The 15,065-nt window shown below is 42.2% G+C and overlaps 1 protein-coding gene across 8 annotated transcripts in view; it reads left to right on the top strand.

Moving 5' to 3' along the window:
* The window catches only part of KDM5D (lysine demethylase 5D), a 39,426-nt gene extending 24,605 nt beyond the window's left edge, over positions 1 to 14,821 (top strand). For 5 of the 8 annotated variants that reach the window (XM_055377073.2, XM_055377078.2, XM_055377074.2 and 2 more), the window contains 14 exons: positions 3,509 to 3,628; positions 3,751 to 3,945; positions 4,220 to 4,401; positions 4,485 to 4,609; positions 4,725 to 4,872; positions 9,751 to 9,847; positions 10,414 to 10,772; positions 11,209 to 11,347; positions 11,798 to 11,977; positions 12,152 to 12,289; positions 12,474 to 13,073; positions 13,359 to 13,428; positions 13,582 to 13,781; positions 13,877 to 14,821. In XM_055377073.2, the coding sequence (XP_055233048.1) occupies positions 3,509 to 3,628; positions 3,751 to 3,945; positions 4,220 to 4,401; positions 4,485 to 4,609; positions 4,725 to 4,872; positions 9,751 to 9,847; positions 10,414 to 10,772; positions 11,209 to 11,347; positions 11,798 to 11,977; positions 12,152 to 12,289; positions 12,474 to 13,073; positions 13,359 to 13,428; positions 13,582 to 13,781; positions 13,877 to 14,227 (2,904 nt within the window). In that variant the 3' untranslated portion in view covers positions 14,228 to 14,821. Of the gene's footprint in view, positions 1 to 3,508; positions 3,629 to 3,750; positions 3,946 to 4,219; positions 4,402 to 4,484; positions 4,610 to 4,724; positions 4,873 to 9,750; positions 9,848 to 10,413; positions 10,773 to 11,208; positions 11,348 to 11,797; positions 11,978 to 12,151; positions 12,290 to 12,473; positions 13,074 to 13,358; positions 13,429 to 13,581; positions 13,782 to 13,876 lie in introns of those variants that run through there. The other 3 variants (XM_063703365.1, XM_063703366.1, XM_055377076.2) reach the window with 2 other exon arrangements.
* The last annotated feature ends 244 nt before the right edge of the window (positions 14,822 to 15,065 follow it).

The following is a 15,065-nucleotide window of genomic DNA, read 5'->3' on the forward strand; positions in this document are numbered from 1 at the left end:
AAACCCAGGAGGGACTGGTTTCAGACTTTTGAGTATTTCTAGGAGTGAATTGTATCAGCTCATTTTGCTAAAGAATAAGCTAGCAATGTGTATGTGGTACATGGACTGGGTCACTGTCTTGTTACATGCTATGCCTTTTCTCCTTTGAAATTCTGTAAGCTTTGAGTTAACCGCTTTATAAGCTTTTATAACTTTCCTGGCCATCTTCCTCAGTTTTTTCATCTCAACAAAATGTGCTTCATGTCTCCAAAGGCCCTCTTCGTTTCCTGACATTTTCTACATTTTATGAATTCTAACTTGTACCTTTTTTTTTCTAGTATTCCTCATCTCACAAGAAAAATATATTGATGATAATGAGCTCATCAAGCAATCTAATTACACCATTTGTCTTGCTTTCTGATTCTAGTTCTGAACTATTTTTTTTTGTCTCTTGTGCTGTATATGTAATACTGACTTTTATATATTTTTTTATAGTTGCCTTTCTCAGGGGTATTACTTTCTTTATATAGCTCTGAACTACTCAGTAATATCCTTTCATGTCAGCCTGAAGGAGTCCTTCTGTATTCCCTGTAGGCACATCTTCTGGAGACATACTTCCACAATTTTTAATTCTCTGTCAATTTATTTAATTTTTTTTCCCATTGCATGACTTTAAACGTGTCATCCAACTGGCTTCTGGCCTCCGTTATTTCTAATGAGAAATCTATTGATAATTCTATTAAGCATCCATTATATGTGAAGAATCATGTCTGTCATACTGCTTTCAAACTCCATCTTGGTGTCTTACCTTTTGATGGTTCGACTCTGTTGTGTCTCCTGGAGTTTATCTAGTTGGAGTGCGCTGAGCTTCTTGGTTGTAGACTTTCAGGGCTTTCCACAAATTTGGAAATTGTTTAACCATTTTTGCTTCAACTGTTCTGCCTTTTTCTTTCTCTTTTCTTATGAAATTCCCATTCTGCATATATGGGTGCACTCGATGGTGTTACACAGGTGTCTTAGGATCTGATTAATATTCTTCTCTTTTTACCCCCTGCTGATTTATTTCAATTGACATGTCTTAGAGTTTTCTGATTCTTTCTTCTGCCTGCTCAAAGCTCCTGTTGAAACCATCTTGTGAGTTTTTCACTTCTGCTATGGGACTGAGAGCTTCAGAATTTTGACTTGTTTCATTTTTGTAATTTTAGTGCCTTTCTTGAAACTCTTATTTGGAGGGACATTATTCTCCTGATACCCGTTAGTCCTTTGCACGTTGCTTCTTAAGGCATTTAAGCCTGTTTGAGAGTTGATAGACTTTAGTAAGTAAGTAAGCCTGGGCTATCTGAGAGCTTTTTTCTTTTAACCGAAGGGCTATACTTCTTTTCTTTGTATGCCTCCTAATGTTTTAAACTGAACACTTTTCAGAGTATTGCTTCACCTCTGAAAATCGTATTATCCCCCTTGTCTTCTCTCAAAAAATTTGTTGTTGCTTTTATGTACAATAGTTGTTGTTTGGTTAGTAAATTTTCTGAACTGGTTTTTTTGGAGGATAGGTTTTAAAGGTGAAATTCACATAACACAAAACGAACCATCTTAAACTGAACAGTTTGGTCTCATTTAGTACATTCACAGTGTTGTGCAACCACCGTGTCTACTTAATTCTAAAACATTTTAATTTCTCCAGAAAAGTCTCAATACAATTAAGTTATTTCTCATTCATCCCTGCTTCTAACCTTGGACCACAGGTTTACTTTCTGTTTTTATGAATTTATTCTGCGTATTTCTTATAAATGGAATCATACAATATGTGATCTTTTGTATCTGATTTCTCAAAGTTCATCTGTGCTATGGCATGAGTCAGAGTTTTATTCCTTTTCCATGGCTGAATAATATTGCATTGTATGGACAGATCACAGTATACTTATCCATGGGTCTGTTAAAGCACGTTTGTGTTGTTTCCACCACTAAGCTATTGTGAATATTTCTACTGTGAACATCTGTGTGCAGATATTTGTTCAAGTTCTTCCTTTCAGAGTTTTGGGTATATACCCAGAAGTGGTATTGGACAGTCATATGGTAGTTCTCTGTTTCAACTTTTTGAGGAACTTACTGCTTTCCATAGCAGTTTCATAGCCATTTTGCATTCTTACTAGCCATGCTCAAGGGTTCTAATATGTCTGCATTCTTGCCAACACTGTTATTTTCTACCTCTTTTTGTATGGCAAGAAATAGTATCTTGTGTGGCAAGAAATAGTATCTTGTGGTTTTGATTTGCATTTTCCTAACAACTAAAGATAGCAATTCTTTGTATACATGAGTAATCTTTTAGTTTTATGTTCTTTTTCTGCTTTCTGTTAGCCTGTTGGTCATCTGCCAACCTAACAAACTCTTTCTTAAGCCATAATGATAATAACTAATAATAGTATTAACCACCCAGTCTTTGCAGATTGTGTCTGATTGGTGAAACTTTTTCGGGGCTATTTTAAAAACTATTTTAGACTCCACCTTCTGCTTAGGAAGAGCATGAAAGTCAGATAGACGTGACGTTAGGGTCTTAGATCTTTTCTGAGCATGTATCTTGCCCTGGGTGTTTAATATGGCTTTCTCAGTTCTGAAATACTACGTGGAAGCTTTTTTAGAATGCCTTTTTCCCGAAATATCTCTTTCTCTAGGATTTGCCTCCCAGGCACTTAAAATTATCTGTTGTTTTTCTAGTCTCTCTCTTTCTCTCTCTCTTTCTCCTCCCCACTCCCACCACCCCATTTTAAAGCTGGAGGTGGCTGTGACTAATACGGTTGCTTTTTTATACTTTCCAAAAACGCAGCCTGGGAAGTCTCCTGTCTTCTAAGCGAACTGTCAGGCAGGTGAAAGAAAATCAGGCCCTTGAGGTAGTCCTCCAGGAAGCCACCAGACAAGTCAAAACACACCACCTTAGTTCTTCGGGAAAAAGGTTCACATCATGGTTCCTGGCACCAGTCAGCTGCACCAGCATCTCAGGTCGCTTTCCCACAGTAGCTGCTGACATAGGAATTGGGGCAAGTGTGTGTATGCAGGGAACTTACTGCATTATAGCACTCTTGTACCACAATGTAAAAACTTTTAAAAATCCATTAAGTGTTCTCCTGATTTGGGTTTTTTTTTTTTTTTTTTTATTGCACTGCTCTGAACATTTCAGCACTAGGTCATTGTTTGAGTAGAGGGACAAAGTTGTGGAGTTTCCAACTTCATCATTTTTGGTGACTTAATTCTATGACTTTAAAAATTTGCATTTCTTTGATTATAGAAGCAAAGAGTCTTTTCACTTGTTCGTGGACCCCTCTATATTTGTTTCTTGAATTACACATATTTTGAGTACTTTTCTATGAATACTACTTTTAAACTCACAATCTCATTTTTCTTTTAGGACACGTACTTGAAGATAGAGCCTTTCCACTCTTCCTACATCTGTTACAGCATCTAGAGACATCTTTGAGTTCACATCTGGCCCATTAGTTCTGACCCACACCTCTTTCTGCTTTTTTCTCCTTTTTAGGTTGTCCGCACAAACCAGTGTGCAGGGGAATTTGTCATCACTTTTCCTCGTGCTTACCACAGTGGTTTTAACCAAGGCTACAATTTTGCTGAAGCTGTCAACTTTTGTACTGCTGACTGGGTGAGTGAGCATGCAGTGGGTGTGCAGGTAGAAAGTATAAAGAATATGGGTAAGGATTATTGTGGAGAAGCTATGCATTGTGGTCTCCAGATAGCCACACACAATGTTGAACGCACTTGCAGCTACCTGCTGGACGCCAGTGCATTGAACACTACCGCCGGCTCCGGCGCTATTGTGTCTTCTCCCACGAGGAGCTCATCTGCAAGATGGCTGCCTTCCCAGAGACGTTGGATCTCAATCTAGCAGTAGCTGTGCACAAGGAGATGTTCATTATGGTTCAGGAGGAGCGACGTCTACGAAAGGCCCTTTTGGAGAAGGTGGGTGGTCAAGAGCCGAGCTTAGGGATTTAGTCACATATATTACGTTACAGAGACACAGACCAACATTGAGTAACCACTGTGTGCCTGATCTTTAAGTCATGCATTTTGAAATGTAAAGACAGAGTCTGTATGTGTTTATATTTTTTCTTCCAATTTCTCTACAGCTGTCCTTACAAGGTTGAGTCCACATCAGGGCTCAGTGTTGGCTGAGGTGGGGTGTCCACAACCCTACTCCTAGTCTTTACAGTATATGTGGGTTGAACACCCCCAGGGCGTCACGGAGGCTGAGCGAGAGGCTTTTGAGCTGCTCCCAGATGATGAACGCCAGTGCATCAAGTGCAAGACCACGTGCTTCTTGTCAGCCCTGGCCTGCTATGACTGCCCAGATGGCCTTGTATGCCTTTCCCACATCAATGACCTCTGCAAGTGCTCTAGCAGCCGACAGTACCTACGGTGAGCATGGGAACACTGTGGGGACGTGGAGGAGGTTTTAGAGCTGGGCCAGATGTGTACCCTTCCCGGCTTTCTTCCTCTAGGTATCGGTACACCTTGGATGAGCTCCCCACCATGCTGCATAAACTGAAGATTCGGGCTGAGTCTTTTGACACCTGGGCCAACAAAGTGCGAGTGGCCTTGGAGGTGGAGGATGGCCGTAAGCGCAGTGAGTGACGGGAAATGGAAGGAAGCCTTATGTAAGCCTTATTTCTTTATTTTGGTTATTCTCAACCTTCCTTTTCTGCTAACACTGCATACCTGTTGCAACTTACACTCTCCAGGCTTTGAAGAGCTAAGGGCACTGGAGTCTGAGGCTCGTGAGAGGAGGTTTCCTAATAGTGAGCTGCTTCAGCGACTGAAGAACTGCCTGAGTGAGGTGGAGGCTTGTATTGCTCAAGTCCTGGGGCTGGTCAGTGGTCAGGTGGCCAGGTACGTGAGAGGAGAAGGCAAAGAAGGGTGTCAGTGTGTGAAAATGAATAACAAAAATGGATAGACTATAAACACACAATCCTGTTTGAGGCTGAGGCAGGAGAATTGTTTGAACCCAGGAGGCAGAGGTTGCAGTGAGCCGAGGTGGGATCATTGCACTGCAGCCTGGGCAGCAAGAGCAAAACTCCATCTCAAAACAACAACAGCAAAAAAAAGAAGCACAGACTCAGATTTTACGGAGAAAGAGTAGATAACACATGGACAAAAAGCAGTATAATATGAACTAGAAATTACTGAACTAAACAGTTTCTAACAAAATAATGTGGCAATAAGATATAAATATATACTAGCAAAATTGCAGTTTTTTCCTACTTCTTAGGAAATCTCATAGCATTATGCAGACATCAGAATTTCCACAAACTTTACTTTTTTGGCTGTATAGTTAGGTAAAACTTTAGAGGTTAAAATAATCCTAGAAATTTATTTAACTGTTAGTTTCCAAATGTGTAAGACGATAAATACATATAGTTTTTAGATTGAAAAATAAGTGATTATGTACCGTCAGGCATCACTTAATGATGGAGATGTGTTAGGAGAAAAGCGTCATTAGGCGGTTTTGTCATTGCTGCATACGCACCGTCTACTTACATAAACCTGGATGCTGTAACCTCCTACACACCTAGGCTGTGTGATAGAGCCTGTTATTCCTAGCCTGCAAACCTGCACAGCGTGATACTGTACTGAATATTGTTGTCAGTTGTAACACAATGGTGAGTATTTGTGTATCAAAATACACAAATGTAGAATTACTACAATAAAAGAATTGTGGAAGACATAAAATATGGGGCACTTACCATGAATGAAACTTGCAGGACAGGAAGTTTCTCTGGGTGAGGAACCGACTGGTAAGAGAATGTGAAGACCTTGGACATGACTACACTAGTGTAGACCTAATAAACGCTTTACACTTTGGCTGTGTTAAATTTATATAACAGTATCTTAAAAAACGGTAGTAAATTAGCCTCAGCTACTGTAAATTTTTAAAACTTTTTCAGGGTACATGTGCAGGTTTGTTATATAGGTACATTTGTGTCATGGGGGTTTGTTAACCCCATGTACATGGGGGTTTTATCACCCAGGTATTACATTCAGTACCCCTTAGTTATTTCTCCTGATCCTCTCTCTCCTCCCACCTTCCACTCGGTGATAGTCCCCAGTATGTGCTGTTCCCTCTGTGCGTGCGTCCATGTGTTCTCATCATTTATCTTACACATATTAGTGAGAACATGTGGTATTTGATTTTCTCTTCCTGTGTTAGTTTGCTAAGGATAATGGCCTCCAGCTCCATCCATGTTTCTTCAGAGGGCATGATCCTGTTCTTGTAATATCTGCCTTGTAATTCCGTGGTGTATATGTACCACTTTTTCTTTATCCAGTCTATCATTAATGGTCATTTAGGTTGATTTCATGTTTTTGCTTTTGTGAATGGTGCTACAGTGAACATAACACGTGCATATATCTTCATGATAGAACAATTTATATACCTTTGGGTATATACCCAGTAATGGGTTAGCTGGGTCAAACGGTATTTCTGCCTCTAGATCTTTGAGGAATTGTCACACTGTCTTCCACAATGGTTGAACTAATTTTACGCTCCCGCCAATCCTGTATAGCAGTTACTTTTTCTCCGCCACCTCACCAACACCTGCTATTTCCTGACTTTCATAATTGCCATTCTGACAGGTGTTATCAGGTGGTACCTCACTGTGGTTTTGTTTTGCATTTCTCTAATGATCACTGATGCTGAGCTTTTTTTCATATATCTGTTGGCTGCATGTATGTCTCCGTTTGAAAAGTGTCTGTTTATGTCCTTTGCCCACTTTGTAATGGGGTTGTTTTCTTCTTGTAAATTTGATTAGGTTCCTTTATAGATGCTGGATATTAGACCCTTGTCAGATGTATAATTTGCAGAAACTTTATCCCATTCTGTAGGTTGTCTGTTTACCCTGTGTGTGGACAGTTTCTTTGTGCAGGAGCTCTTTAATTAGGACTCGTGTCAATTTTTGCTTTTGCCGCAGTTGCTTTTGGCATCTTCATTGTGAAATCTTTGCCCATGCCTGTGTCCGGTTGTCTTCCAGGGCATTTATGGTTTCAGGTTTTAAATTTATGTCTTTAATCGATCCTGAACTGATGTTTGTATAAGGTATATGGCAGGGGTCCTGTTTCAGTTTTCTGCGTATGGCTCAGCCAGATTTCTCAACAGGATATACTAAATAGGGAGTCCTTTCCCCATTGCTTGTTTTTGTCAGCTTTGTCAAAGATCAGATGGTTGTAGGTATGCATCCTCATTTCTGGGCTTTCTATCATGTTTCATTGGTCTATGAGTCTGTTTTTGTAAACTGTTTATTTTGTAAACATTTAATTTATATTTGAATGTTTTACTCTTTTCTAATAATGGTTAGCTTAAAACACAAATGCATCGTAGAGTTGTACAAAAATATTTTCTTTCCTTATATTGTCATTCTGTAAACTTTTCTGTGTAAACAATTTTTAAGTTTGTTTTCCATTTTAAACATTTTTGTTAAAATCTAAGATGTAAAGACACACATTGGCCTGGGCCTACACAGAGTCAGATTCTGAATGTCACCATCTTCCCCCATCTATATTTTATTTTAATGGAAGGTCTTCAGGGCACTGACACACGTAGAAAGGGATCTGTTAAGATAACCATGCCACTTCCTGGAATACTTCCTGAAATACTTTTGAGGCTGCCTGACAGTTAACTTTTGTTTATAGTAGGAGTATATTCTAAAATAATAGTTTAGAAAAATATGGTGTCAAGCATTAGCCAGTATATGGCTGTTTGTTATCAGGTATTATGTGATGCATGTGCTAGACAGACTCTTACATGACGGACAGCGCATTGGGTTGTTTACATCAGCATCACCACAGACACATGAGGAATGTGTTGCTACTTTACAACTGCTACGATGTCAGCAGGTGATAGGAATGTTTCAGTACTGTTGTAATCTTACAGGCCCACTATCATACATGTGATTTGTCATTGAAATGTCATGTGGTGCATGACAATGTTAAGTCATGTATTTGTAAAAACTCTATTTAAAAAATAATAAAGCTGTGTTAGTAGGAAGGAATTTTAGATAAACTATTTTAAAAAAATAAAGCTGTGTTAGTAGGAAGGAATTTTAGATAAAGAAGGCATTTTTTTGTCATTAGGTTTAAGGGTCAGAATAAAGGTATCAAGACTCTAAAGCAAGGGTATACATTTGAACCAGTTTCCACTTGAGAATATAAGTAACTTTTTCAATAAACTTTAAGAAAACATAGAAAGATTTTGAAGTGGAGAAGTACATAGCAAAATGGATATTTAAAATTTATTATTTTGGGCCTATTTGGAGGATAGGTCCCACAGGATGTGGCATGGTCTGATTTAAATTAAATAAACTGATGAGGAAGCTTTTTAAATAGTCCATCACATAATTATTAGCCTGAGCTATAATTTGAGATGCTAGATTGCCTTTTTGGCTTTTCTGTGCCACCTAGATATTCAATGACCCATGCTTACTCAGCTTAGTTTCTTGTGTTTTGTCTTCATTCTCATGTCTGTCATATTTTAGAGACACATTATTTCAAATATTCTTTTTTCTTTTTTTGAGACGGGGTCTCACTCTGTCACCCTGGCTGGAGTGCAGTGGCACGATCTCAGCTCATTGCAAGCTCCACCTCCCGGGTTCAGGCCATTATCCTGCCTCAGCCTCACAAGTAGCTGGGTCTACAGGTGTGTGCCACCACACCCGGCTAATTTTTTTGTATTTTTAGTAGAGATGGGGTTTCACCATGTTAGCCAGGATGGTTTCAATCTCCTGACCTCGTGATCTGCCTGCCTTGGCCTCCCAAAATGCTGGGATTACAAGCATGAGCCACCGCGCCTGGCCCGTTATTTCAGTATTTCCTACTTGTTCTTAACCTTTTTTCTCATTGCTGCCTTTCTTTAAAATATGGAAACTTAAAATTTTAGAATAAATTTCACTTTTCTGGATAACTCCTTTCCCTACTGTGGTTCAAGAGAAATAAGGCTTTTCCAGATTGAACCCATGATACCCAAATAACATGCCCTGGATTTCCATTTTAATCTGCCTCAAGTTTTCCTCATGCATTTAACTTCCTGGCCTCTTCAGTTTTCTTTGTCTTGTAGGCAGTTGGAACCAAAGAGTAAATCTCTGAAGTTGTCATCCTGTAGTACTGTGTTGCTTCTGACATAATGAACTCTCATTTCTTGTCTAGAATAAATTTATTATTCTGACCATACTTATCATGACTTAGCCCTCCTTCCTTCGTAATCCTCCCATTGCATTTGTACTTCAGTTTCTGGCTTAATAGATGTTTTGTCTCACTGTGAAAGCTACTACTTCTGAATCCTAATGGCTATTTTTACATCTCTTCCTCATTCTTTAACTCTTAACGGGATGACTGATGAAAATGTAACTTAAACTATCCGGGGGCCTTTTCACATTTTGTTTTCTCTTGCCCCACCTATTTGTATTTATTTCTGTTCTTCTGTCGAATGGTACTAGCCAGCTAGTACCGTGGTGGCATGGTATTAGTAGCCATAGTGGTAGCAGATTAATACTGTTACGTTTTCTCAGGAAGCTGGACTCTCTCTTTGATATCTGTAGTCTTTATTAACTGCTGTCAAATGCCTACGGGTGTATTTTCAAATCTTAACTTGTCAGTATCGCTGAACTTAGAAAAAAACCTTTGTGGGTATTACTGAAATATGAAAGGGAAGGAAGTATGTTAAAAGTCTCAGATTGTTTGAAATGTGGCATTACGAGGTGTTCCTTCTGGCTCCTACAGGATGGACACTCCACAGCTGACCTTGACTGAACTCCGGGTCCTTCTTGAGCAGATGGGCAGCCTGCCCTGTGCCATGCATCAGATTGGGGATGTCAAGGTAAGGAGGGGCCTGGAAAGATGGAATTTTTGTTAACAGCAAATACTCAGGAAGTCTGACATGTCAGGAAAACTTGAGAACCTAATTATTCTAAACAACCTTCTCATAATAACAGGTTCTTTCCTGGAAGTGGCGGAGATATGTGTTCCCATACCATCTCTGTCTTTACAGCATGCAAGGAAATATCCTTCCAGACTGAAATAATTAAAAACTCTAAACTGGGCCTACATAAGACACTGGCTCTTGCGAATGGGATGGAGAGGACTGATTGGTTGGTTGGTTGATTTCCCTCCAGATACTAGAGTCTTAGAAAGCTTACTAGACAGATAAGGTTGTATTAAAGTGGGTTTGGAAAAAGAAATTTAGGTAATTAAAGGAGAAAAATGTCATTCTAGGTAAACAGAGGGCCTTTGTTATTATCAAATAGATCATGTTTTAGGATGTGGTTGAGAATAAGTGTTAAGCAATAGGAAATGCCTGTAAGAGAATATGAGAAGTGGAGCAAATCTAGGTGGTTGAGTATTTATGTGGCTAAAGAATCTGCATTTTATCCTATGTCCTTGCAGGATGTCCTGGAACAGGTGGAGGCCTATCAAGCTGAGGCTCGTGAGGCTCTGGCCACACTGCCCTCTAGTCCAGGGCTATTGCGGTCCCTGTTGGAGAGGGGGCAGCAGCTGGGTATAGAGGTGCCTGAAGCCCATCAGCTTCAGCAGCAGGTGGAGCAGGTGCAATGGCTAGATGAAGTGAAGCAGGCCCTGGCCCCTTCTGCTCACAGGGGCTCTCTGGTCATCATGCAGGGGCTTTTGGTTATGGGTGCCAAGATAGCCTCCAGCCCTTCTGTGGACAAGGCCCGGGCTGAGCTGCAAGAGCTACTGACCATTGCAGAGCGCTGGGAAGAAAAGGCTCATTTCTGCCTGGAGGCCAGGTGGGGCATAGTCTCTCCCTGTCTGTATCTTGACTATAATCCTCAAAGTTTTGGGTGACCCTAAGTATTTCTGTGGTGACCGTTGGGCAACAGACTCCCAGTTGGGCATCTACTAAACTCTAAAGGATTGGCATGACATATCATGTACTCCCATCTATATGACATGTCATGTTGATGTTTCACTGTCGTAAAGGCAACAACTGGGGAAATGTTCTTGGATGACTTAGTTCTCAGGTGAATGGATGCAGCATGTGACTTACAAGAGACCTACATAGCCCCCTGCAATGTTAGAGAGTTCCTCAGTATGGCTTCCTTACTGTGTCACGCAACACTTTTTATTGCTTATGTTTTTAGCAAGGAAACCTAGGACTTAAAAAAGGGGCATGTATACCTGTAACATGTAATGATAGATTTCTCTTTTTCAAAAAAAATTTAGGCAGAAGCATCCACCAGCCACATTGGAAGCCATAATTCGTGAGACAGAAAACATCCCTGTTCACCTGCCTAACATCCAGGCTCTCAAAGAAGCTCTGACTAAGGCACAAGCTTGGATTGCCGATGTGGATGAGATCCAAGTGAGGATCAGTATTTCTGCTTTACTGCGTCACGCCAGCAGTTAGAAGAGAGATAGATATACTTTATAGTTTTTACTCGGTTGGGTTGTGCTAGAAAGTGAAGGTGGGAAGTTGGAGGATTCCTTGAGTACCTGAGCATGTCAGAATAGGAACCAAGGGAAGAGAAGCATGAATATGGGTGTAGACCTAAGCAGAGACTATTGATATATAGAAGTGTACAGAGGAAGCAGGTTACAACAGAGTAACTTGCATAGGTGGAATTTTTGGTCTGAGCCAATGAAAGTAGGGGTTCTGAGAGAAAAGAGTTTCTATCACATTTTTCTGTTGCAGAAAACATCTCCAGATTTTCAGCCCTGGGATTATGCAGTATAATACCCAGTATTACTTAGGACAAATTTAGACACAATATTGTTGACATAATTTAAATAAAGTTTCTTTCCCCTATTCCAGAATGGTGACCACTACCCCTGTCTGGATGACTTGGAGGGCCTGGTGGCTGTGGGCCGGGACCTGCCTGTGGGGCTGGAAGAGCTGAGACAGCTAGAGCTGCAGGTATTGACAGCACATTCCTGGAGAGAGAAAGCCTCCAAGACCTTTCTTAAGAAGAATTCTTGCTACACACTGCTTGAGGTGAGGTCTGAGACCCTGACCCACAGCCTCTTCTTCATCTGGCCTGGCTGCTGTGAGATGGCGCGTATAATGAGAACATAGATTTTTTTTTAGGGGGCACCTGGGTAGGAAGGAGAGGGTGTAGGAGGTGAGGGAAGCCTGGTCATTTCCTGTATGTCTGCCTGCCTGCCTCAGGTGCTTTGCCCGTGTGCAGACGCTGGCTCAGACAGCACCAAGCGTAGCCGGTGGATGGAGAAGGCGCTGGGGTTGTACCAGTGTGACACAGAGCTGCTGGGGCTGTCTGCACAGGACCTCAGAGACCCAGGCTCTGTGGTAAGGAGCATGGCCCAGATGGGGAAAAGATGGGTTCTGGGTTTCTCTCTGAAAAGAGGAGGGCCGCTGATGATAGGGTGTCTGAGCCCTGTTACAGGTCTCCTGGTTTGGGAGCTGGGCATTAGGATGCCAGACAAGGGCGAGGGTGGACTGCTGACCTACTTTCCCCCTCTTGACATGGCAGATTGTGGCCTTCAAGGAAGGGGAACAGAAGGAGAAGGAGGGTATCCTGCAGCTGCGTCGCACCAACTCAGCCAAGCCCAGTCCACTGGCACCATCCCTCATGGCCTCTTCTCCGACTTCTATCTGTGTGTGTGGGCAGGTGCCAGCTGGGGTGGGAGCTCTGCAGTGTGACCTGTGTCAGGACTGGTTCCATGGGCAGTGTGTGTCAGTGCCCCATCTCCTCGCCTCTCCAAAGCCCAGTCTAACTTCATCTCCACTGCTAGCCTGGTGGGAATGGGACACAAAATTCCTGTGTCCACTGTGTATGCGCTCACGACGGCCACGCCTAGAGACGATCCTAGCCTTGCTGGTTGCCCTGCAGAGGCTGCCCGTGCGGCTGCCTGAGGGTGAGGCCCTTCAGTGTCTCACAGAGAGGGCCATTGGCTGGCAAGACCGTGCCAGAAAGGCTCTGGCCTCTGAAGATGTGACTGCTTTGTTGCGACAGCTGGCTGAGCTTCGCCAACAGCTACAGGCCAAACCCAGACCAGAGGAGGCCTCAGTCTATACTTCAGCCACTGCCTGTGACCCTATCAGAGAAGGCAGTGGCAACAATATTTCTAAGGTGAGCTTTCCAGGCCAGCCATTGTCCTCATATTTCTGTCTTCTAGCCCCTGTCCTTCTTGTAGCTCCAGTCTTGTCCCTGTTCCCCAGTTTTCGATCTCCTTTGGCCTAGTCCCTTTGCTCCATTCTGTACCTATCCAGATCCCTAAACTCTGATCCCTGTTGGAAGCCTGTGTCTACTCTGCTTCAGGAGATAGAGGCTCCCAAGTTTTGGAGCTGTGGGAGGAAAGATAGGACCTGGTTCATCAGCTCAATTATTGTTACCCATTCTTTTTTTCCCTGATAGGTCCAAGGGCTGCTGGAGAATGGAGACAGTGTGACCAGTCCTGAGAACATGGCTCCAGGAAAGGGCTCTGGTAAGAAAGGTGTGGTTTGGGTAGGCTGTTGGCTAAACATAACTGAGTGACCCATGTATTTGTCACCTCTGTTGTGGCCATGGAGGATAAGACCAAGAGTGGCCTCTAACCCAGTCTGTCCCTGCACCCTTCACCGCACCACCTTCCGCCCAGACCTGGAGCTACTGTCCTCACTGTTGCCGCAGTTGACTGGCCCTGTGTTGGAGCTGCCTGAGGCAATCCGGGCTCTCCTGGAGGAGCTCATGATGGAAGGGGACCTGCTTGAGGTGACCCTGGATGAGAACCACAGCATCTGGCAGCTGCTGCAGGCTGGACAGCCTCCAGACCTGGACAGAATTCGCACACTTCTGGAGGTAGGAAGCGGGGTCACGGGCAGGGCAGGAGATCAGGTCCAGCAGGCAGGGATCCCAGTACTGACGTTTTTTGCCTTGTGTGGGTATGATTGCAGCTGGAAAAGTTTGAACATCAAGGGAGTCGGACAAGGAGCCGGGCTCTGGAGAGGCGACGGCGGCGGCAGAAGGTGGATCAGGGTAGAAACGTTGAGAATCTTGTTCAACAGGAGCTTCAGTCAAAAAGGGCTCGGAGCTCAGGGATTATGTCTCAGGTGGGCCGAGAAGAAGAACGTTATCAGGAGAAAGCAGACCGTGAAAATATGTTCCTGACACCTTCCACAGACCACAGCCCTTTCTTGAAAGGAAGCCAAAATAGCTTACAATACAAGGATTCAGGCTCTTCAGCTGCTTGTCCTTCTTTAATGCCTTTGCTACAACTCTCCTACTCTGATGAGCAACAGTTGTGACAGTGGCACCAAAGGTCATTTGTGGTTGTTTTTGTTTGTTTGTTTGTTTCTTAAATCCTACTGTCTCCTGGCCTGGACCTCAGAAGGAGCTTATTGCCTATCTGTAATTTTTCACTGCCAATTTTTGGTATCTTCTCTCCTAGAGTTACTGTTAAAAGGTTGGTTCTTAAAGTCCACACCCCGATGCTCAGAAGTGTCTTGCCAGCAGCATTCCTGCTAGCATACAGGAGTGATTTTCTAAACCAGTTTCATTCTAGTCTGAATAGGGACAAACAAATCTTGAGGAAGGCCAAGTGCATACCTTTATTTTTGCCCCCACCACCCTCTTTCTGTACTTCAATTTTTGTTTGTTTTTTGTTTTTTTGTCCCTGTCATAAAATATTTTGGTGCTTCAAAACTTGTACCTTCATTGTACATCCTTTTCTTTTCTCCCGTTGGGTCTTATTATAAAAGAAGACAATGTACGTTGTAATTACTTGTAAAGACCAAAAAGAATAGAGAAAAACAAGAATTTCATGACTCTACCTGTGGTCTATTTTTAATTTCATTTCTTTTGTTAAAAATAAAACAATGAGTATGTTTGGATACTATGAATATGATTTGAACTTCTTAAAGTGTACGAGTGAAGGACTGAAGTTAGGAAACAACAGTAGCCTGGGTCAACGTAATTTTTAATAGTCTTTTTCGGGGGAGTGGGGAAGGGTAAATTTTACTTAGAAAACATACATGAGACTTAGGCCAAGGTTAATGTTTTCTCAAAGGATGTCCAGTTGACCCAGCACCAGCAATAGAAAACTTACCTGTCCTACACTTAATTGCTTTGTGCTTTTTATTGAAA

Source organism: Gorilla gorilla, chromosome Y, assembly GCF_029281585.2.
Source record: "Gorilla gorilla gorilla isolate KB3781 chromosome Y, NHGRI_mGorGor1-v2.1_pri, whole genome shotgun sequence".
Classification (NCBI taxonomy): Eukaryota; Metazoa; Chordata; class Mammalia; order Primates; family Hominidae; genus Gorilla; species Gorilla gorilla.